Source organism: Medicago sativa, chromosome 3 (assembly GCF_051527215.1).
Source record: "Medicago sativa cultivar Bolivia chromosome 3, Bolivia_mono, whole genome shotgun sequence".
Taxonomy (NCBI): Eukaryota; Viridiplantae; Streptophyta; class Magnoliopsida; order Fabales; family Fabaceae; genus Medicago; species Medicago sativa.
Window position 1 is genome coordinate 98323475 of NC_140751.1, and position 7908 is coordinate 98331382.

The following is a 7908-nucleotide window of genomic DNA, read 5'->3' on the forward strand; positions in this document are numbered from 1 at the left end:
ATTAGATGTATTGAAATTGTAAATACATCTACATGTTTCTCTTTTTTTTTTGAAGGACATGTTTCTCTTTTATTAGTCAATTTAATCATCGGATATATTTTTAATATCAATTTAATCCATAAAATTTCTAACAACAAAAGAATTATATATTGTTTGCAATTTCCATTTAGTTTGCCCTATAAAGTGCATTTCACGTTTCAGGTCCTGTCCTCGGCAGTCGTAGTTTGTAGGAGGAATAGAGTGAATGAAGTGATAAGGATGTTCTAAAAATAATATTGGATAATTTTTTAAAAATACAATCGTTGTAGTTTTTATTTCAATTTTATCATTCATTTAAAAAAAAATTGTTTATAATTTTATTCATTTTTATCCAATCAAATAATATATTTTATTTTTATTTTTTTATACACATATATATAAAGTGAATACTAATAGTACTATTACTGATTTTCTCTTAAAACCTCACAATTAATTAAAATTATTTCATTTTCAATTTTATCTTTGTTTACAATACAAAATAACTAATATATTTTTTTACAATTGTGCTAAGTGCTAACAAGTACTCTAAAAGTATTGTTTAGAAAATCCATAATAATTAAAAAAAAAATGCCTTAAAAACATAAGCTAAGCATTTGTCAAAGTATTAATTATATTATTTTACTATGCAAATATTACCTCTTGTAATGCATAATCAATTTGCTTAAGAAACTTGTTAACATTTTTTCAAAGTAGTATATAAATATTTAGAATTATGAACCTCTCAAGTAAAAAAAAAATGGAATTATAATAATAACACATTCTTTCAAACACACTTGTTAATTGGTTGAATGTTAAATAGATTGTACTAAATTTATTATATGGGACCTACATAATTTAAATAGATATGTTTGAACTTTAACCAATTAAAAAAAAAATTGAGTTAAAAAGAGTGTGTTAAATATGTTACTAGCACTTCTCTAAATATTATGACCCCAAGCCGACCTCAGTTTTTACCACTTAGATTTTGTCCATATAATAGAAATAAATTCCCATATGACAATAAGAATATATATAATAACATACATACACACTTATCGACACATACATATATATCATAATATCACCATCCTTCTCACTCAGTCTCTCTCTGTGATATGAATGCTGATTTAGCCCCGTAGTTGTTGCTCATCCTTCCGCTTAACCCTCCTCCACAAGAAAAACACACTCACAATACAAATCACATTCTTCATTTTAAAAACAAGTGGATAAGACCCTCTTTGAATTCATCCATTCCAAGTTTTAAGCAAAAACACTTCTTCATAAGCCTAACCCTTTTACCACACACCAAACTCAACCTAATCAAAAAAACATACTCATATTATTTATTTATGTCTTTTCTCTCTAACGCGGTTTCTTCCTAGCCCTTTTGTTTTCTTTTCTTCAAAATATTGCAATATTCTTCATGGACTATTGCTTAAGAGAGTTAGAAGGAAAACAAGCTAATGATCCTTTATTCATGAAAACAATGAAAAACAACAAATCATCATCAACAACGGAACGTCGTCGCGTGTTTGTTCAAGGACCGGTGATCGTAGGAGCAGGACCTTCTGGTTTAGCAGCAGCTGCATGTCTACAACAAAAAAACATTCCATGTGTAATACTAGAAAGATCTAATTGCGTGGCTTCATTATGGCAACTCAAAACCTACGATCGATTACGTCTTCATCTTCCAAAACAATTCTGTGAATTACCCTTTATGGAATTCCCCTCAGATTTCCCAACATACCCTTCAAAACAACAGTTCATAAAGTACTTGGAAGATTATGCAGAGAGTTTTGGTATTAGGCCACGGTTTAATGAGACAGTGCAAAATGCTGAATTTGATGGTAAAATTGGTTGTTGGAGATTGAAGAGTTTTAATAGTAAAGGGGATGTAACTACGGAATATGTTTGTCGTTGGTTGATCGTTGCGACCGGTGAGAATGCAGAAGCTGTTGTGCCTAATATTGAAGGTGTAGATGAATTTGGAGGGGTTATAAGGCATACAAGTTTGTATAAAAGTGGTGAAGAGTTTAGAGGGAAGAAAGTTTTGGTTGTTGGTTGTGGTAATTCTGGTATGGAAGTTTGTTTAGATCTTTGTAACCATGATGCTACTCCTTCTCTTGTTGTTCGAGATTCGGTAAGTAACTCTTCTTTTAACTATTATAACTGTCTTTTGAAAATGGTTTTCGCAAAATGAGAAGAAAAAATTGTTTTATGGAAGTTTTTATTTTTTGAAGGAATTTTTCAAAAGTTTGTCTCTCCTTATTTAGAATTTTTTGTTCAATTTGATGAAGGAAAATAAAAACAATTTAACTATCATAAGAGAAACTCGCCTTTTGATTTCTACTTCCTTTTTAATTGGTTGTTTTGTACTTTCGACAAATTTCTATGCATACATACCCAAACCTAGTTTAATTAATTTCCATTTCCAATTTTTTAGGTTTCTTATTTTTTTTTCAACCAAAATAATATAATTTTTTTTTCCATCAAGCACTATCTCCCAATAAAAAATGTAATTTTGAACTTGATATCCTCCACAAATTTGATTTTTAATCTCACAAATTTCGCATGAGTTGTAAAAACAAAGCCCTTGTTTAATTCTTGCTTTGCATGCACCCATAGGTTTCAAGTTCCGAAATAGATTTGTTCAAAAAAAGAAGCTTTTATATTTGTTTACAAAACACAATAATATTTCAAGACTTGATCATTTTATTGCACTTTCTTGGATTCTCAAGCATGCGCAACATGGGCATGATGTTGATTCATGTACTAAATGGTTCTTTTTCTTTTCTTATTATTTTTATTCAATCTTCTTTTTTCCACCACACCCATGATTTTTCTGGGTGTTTTCCCCACATAGAGCATGGCCTAGCCTGCAACAACATTAGGCAGCCAAAGTCCTCGTACCTTTTCCCCCACTGCTTTTTTTGGTTTGACAATGAAAGTACTATTCATGAAATATATAATATATGATATCATTATTTAATTTACTATGGTTAATTTTGTAAATGAAGGTACACGTCCTACCACGAGAGATGCTAGGAAAATCAACTTTCGGGTTGTCCATGTGGTTACTCAAGTGGTTTCCATTGGGACTTGTCGATCGGTTCTTGCTCATAGTTTCATGGCTTATGCTTGGTGACACTGCTCAACTTGGGTTGGATCGTCCTCGTTTGGGTCCCCTTCAACTCAAGAACCTCTCCGGAAAAACTCCTGTCTTAGATGTGGGTACCCTTGCCAAAATTAAAGGTGGACACATTAAGGTACTTTCCCTATATTTCCCTTTCTATCAAATCAAATTAGTAACTCTTTTTTAGCATTTTTAAGAGATCTTAATTACACCATGCTAGCTAGCTCTATAAGAGATATTTTAACTGAGATCTGGTCATGCAAATGGTTTGAAGTCAAGCCTAAGAATGATTATGGCAACACCAATATTTCATTGAAATTTGAAAGTGTAATTTTTATCAAAAAAAAATTAGTTTGCACACTATCATACTAACTATGAATCCGAACATACTCTAAAACAACAACTTCGTTAGTTTCTAAGAATGATTCTTGATCAGATGTAATGTGAGATTTGGGTTATGGTAGCGCTAGTATTAGTTGGTTGGAGAATGTTTTTGTACTTTTTAAATTATTTTATAAATATTTTCTCGATGGTGTTCGATTTTTATAAATAAGAAACTAATAGTGGTACCTAATTATTTCCTTTATGCTTTACATCAAGTGCAACTTACATTGCCTTCTCTCTCTTTTTTATATATAATTAATGAAATGAAATGACTTCTTAATTTGTTCCATTTCTTTATTTTTTCTTGGCAAGATTTTTCATCATTATGTGATTTCAATCAAATCATGGACGAAAGCACAATTGGTTATTTTGATTATTTTAATTCAAAAGCTAATCAACAAAAAAAAATTGGTTAATCATTATTTGATGAGTAGTGTTAACTTGTGCCCAAAGGACACAAGTTAAGAATCTAAAAATGAAATTAAATCATAAATTATGTCTTGAAAAGATAAGATTTTAAATTTTTAAAATATTAAATGCACAATTTTCAACATAATGTTTCTATCTTTGGTTTCTTAACTTGTGCATTGAGGCCACAGGTTAACATTTCTCTTATTTGAATCATGCTTGGTGGGATTTCCCATTATTATTTTCATTAGATTAGATTGTTAGGGTTGTCGAACTAAAAAATTTGATTGATGTGTCATTAAAAAAAAACCTAAAAATCGATTGGTCATTGGTGTGTAGGTACGACCAAGCATAAAACGGTTAAAACGTCACACAGTGGAATTCGTAGATGGAAGGTCAGAGAATTTTGATGGCATCATATTGGCAACCGGTTACAAAAGCAATGTTCCCTATTGGCTCAAGGTATGATATTGATAAGTAGCTTATTCTCTCTATTTCTATTTAAGAAAGAATCATGCTAACTTGTGACCTTAAGACACATGTTAATGATTTCATAAATAGTATTACCTCCGTCCCAATTTAATTGACACAATTTTGTTTTTCATACATATTAAGAAAAATGTATAAATAAAGGGGAGAGGGAATATATTGTATTGGGAATGATAAAAATAGTACTCCCTCCGGTCCTTATTATAAGAAAAAGTTGACTTTTTAGGTTCATAGAATAATTAATGTATCTTATTGTAAATATAGACTAGATACATCACTTGCACAATGAACCAAAAAAATTAATTGTTTCTTATAATAAGGACCGGAGGGAGTATTATTTAGTGTTATATTGTATTGGGAATGATGAAAGTTGTATTGAAAATTGAAATGGGTCAGTTATTTTGGGACACTTTTTTTTAGAAAATGGGTCAGTTATTCCGGGACGGAGGGAGTAGTAAATAGATATTACTTCCTCCGTTTTAAAATTAGTGTCGCTTTAGCCAAAAAAATTTGTTTCAAAATGAATGTCACTTTACATTTCCAATACAACTTTAATTTTTTTCTTCCAACTTTACCCTCAATAAATACTCCAACTTTTCTCTCACACAATTTTCAATGCAACTTTAATTTTGTCTTTTTCTTATAAAGTAGGGGCAGTTTAGTAAAATCATTATATCCAATGATTATTTCATTCCATTTCTTAATCTGTGTGTCAAAGCCTAAAGCGACACTCATTTTGAAACGGAGGGAGTACAAAACATCAATTTTCAATCTCTAAGAGAATAAATTGACACAATTTCCTTAAAAATTTCCACTTTAGGTTCCCTAACATGTGCCCTAAGGGCATAAGTTAACATTTCCCTTTAAGAAAAATGTTCTTCTCTCTTTAAAATTACTCATTTCTTTAACTTTGAATGAGTTAACTTTCCTCGACATTTTTCGGCATGAGTTAATTTATGCTGCAACTTTTAAGATCGGTTGAACCAGCGTAATAAGTGATTGAACTGATCTTAAAAGTGTCAGCGTGAATTAACTTACATCCAAGAATGTCGAACAAGAGTTAACTCATGTTGAGTTAAGGGAATTAATAGTTTTGAAAGGGAGAAGAGCAATTTCCCTATTTTAATTTGGTCACAATTTCAGATATAAAGATGTTTGGCCACGCGCACTTAAAAAATGTTAAAAATAGTACAATAATTAAATGATGGATTATTTTTTATTTATTTATGTGTGTACTAAATAAATTTTATTTGGTGTGTGCGCTAAATAAATTATATAATATATGCAGGAAGAGGATATGTTCTCTAAGGAAGATGGATTTCCTATGAAGCCATTTCCAAGTGGGTGGAAAGGTAAAAATGGACTCTATGCGGTAGGTTTTACAAAAAGGGGACTGCAAGGTGCCTCTATGGATGCCAAGAGAATAGCTGATGACATTGAACTGTGTTTAGAAGCTGAAGCAAAGCATGGATCATAAATAATTATATAAAGAGCAATTTTTAATTGCTCCCTCAATTTTGCCACATAAATTTGATAATTTTGGCCAGGTGATAGACACAAAAGAAAAGGGATTGATCATTGAAAAAAAATGATGATAATCATTGATATTTGATCTTGGCTGAGTAACAGACATTCATTCATTCATTTATTTATTGAGGAATATATTGAATTGAAGTAGGTTTGGTATATAAATGAATGGAAAGTGAAATATTTTTGGAGGTGCTAACTTTGCTATTGAACATGCGTGTACAATGGCACTGTACCAAATTGGATCGATCATCTCCAATATATCCATGCATGGAGAAGTGAGCAAAAAGTGAGAGGACAATATGTAATGCAATGCAATATTCATCGCTTGGTGTGGGGTTGATAAAAAATGTTGAATTGAAGTTGAAGAAAAGAAGTATCTTGGGGGTATATTCCAGCTTAGTGGGGGGACCTTAGTAAATTTAGATTCCCTGTCGTGGGGATCCCTATGCATTCGAGAGATCACTAGTCTTTTTATTATAATTGGAGCGTTCAAAATATGCAGATTTTTATTTTTATTTTTTAATTTGAAATATCGAGTTTGAATTTGGACCGTCCAATCATAATTGAAATCATTATTGTATCTTGGATGATTCGGTGTGGAGAATCGGTAATTGCATGCGAACCCATCCGACCTGAGTTGTTTGACTTGTCTCTCTCTATGTACTTCTGGTTGTACAATGCACTTTTTCCTAAAGAGAAAAGGCTGGAGTTGTGGAAGATGTTCAATGGAGATGGTATGCGATTGAGCTTTATTATTAATCCATATTTCATTTTGTTATTTTTTTCCTCTTTAATTTCAGAATAGAACATAACAGTCTAATGTTCTTTGTTGTTGCATTTTGCCTCTTTGGATATGCCTAAAGTGTTCTTTGTTGTAGCAACTAATTAAAGAGGAAAAACATTTCTTAATTTGGGATGAAATGCAACATAGATGTTGTACCAGTTTTTATTACCAATTCCATGCAATTTCGTTGTTGAAATGATTTCATTTTTCAAGTTGAAATGAGGACCACTCCATTTTTTCAGCTGAAAATAATAGACTTGTGCGTTTGGAAACCATTAAATTGCATGGAATTGCAGTAGAATTGTTGTTATGACATTTATTACATATTTCCTCTTCTCACCAACTTCATTAAATTAACACCGTTCATCCAAATTTAAGCAACATGAAATGACTAAGACAAGTCATATTGTACGCTTTGTCATCTGCAGGCAACTACCCTTTTATCATTACCACTTGCCACTGTACGCTTCTTTGGTCGTGAAAATATTAATGGGCTATGCACTTTAATGGATTTTGGTCCATAACGGTACCGTAGTTAGAAAAAAAAAGAATTCTACTTTTCTCCCAGCACTTTTTGCTCGCGCCCAGCTGTTTGGACAATTATACCCCTTTGTGAGTTAAGTCACACTGCGTGACTTAACTCACGCACCCCTGACATGTGCACGAGTTAACTAACGCACGTTGGCCGGTAGTCAGAACTGAAGAATTATTTTGGTCTTTGGTCAGTTTTTCAACATTCAATCTACACGTTTTTTTTACCAAATTTACAAGTTTTTTTGACCGCATTAATTGTATTTATAACATATACTACCATTCCCACCTATAAATACCTCACCATACTTCCATATTTCCTCACACCATATCACTCTCTCTCCCTCCTCACTCTCTCCCTCTATTTCTCTCTTTTTTTTCAATAGTCTCTTTGGGGGCAAAAGTGATCAGACTTCTTTTGGGTAAAATAGTGAGTAGCCGACTTGAGGAAGTGATCAACCATTGTGATAAGATTAAATCTGCTTGTTTTTACCCAAAAAACTTTTTACCGTGGGTAAAAAGAATCTTCTTAGGGTATAAAAAGAACCAGATTTAAATTTAGCTCAAGGGTTGATGATGGATTTTCCCCAATAAGGTTGCTCACTATTTTATCCCAAGAAGGCTGGTCACT

The 7908-nt window shown here is 31.8% G+C and overlaps 1 protein-coding gene across 1 annotated transcript; it reads left to right on the forward strand.

Moving 5' to 3' along the window:
• The first annotated feature begins 1050 nt into the window (after positions 1 to 1050).
• LOC146942670 (indole-3-pyruvate monooxygenase YUCCA6-like) lies at positions 1051 to 6740 on the forward strand. The gene is made up of 4 exons (XM_085756732.1): positions 1051 to 2158; positions 3036 to 3284; positions 4283 to 4405; positions 5721 to 6740. Exons 1-4 carry the CDS (start codon positions 1442 to 1444, stop codon positions 5907 to 5909), a joined length of 1278 nt encoding a protein of 425 aa, XP_085612858.1. The 5' UTR covers positions 1051 to 1441; the 3' UTR covers positions 5910 to 6740.
• The last annotated feature ends 1168 nt before the right edge of the window (positions 6741 to 7908 follow it).

Coding starts and splice junctions, on each gene's coding strand:
- LOC146942670 (XM_085756732.1), top strand. CDS start 1,442: ATGGACTATTGCTTAAGAGAGTTAGAAGGAAAACAAGCTAATGATCCT. Junction 2,159..3,035: donor CTCTTGTTGTTCGAGATTCG/GTAAGTAACTCT, acceptor TTGTAAATGAAG/GTACACGTCCTACCACGAGA. Junction 4,406..5,720: donor ATGTTCCCTATTGGCTCAAG/GTATGATATTGA, acceptor TAATATATGCAG/GAAGAGGATATGTTCTCTAA.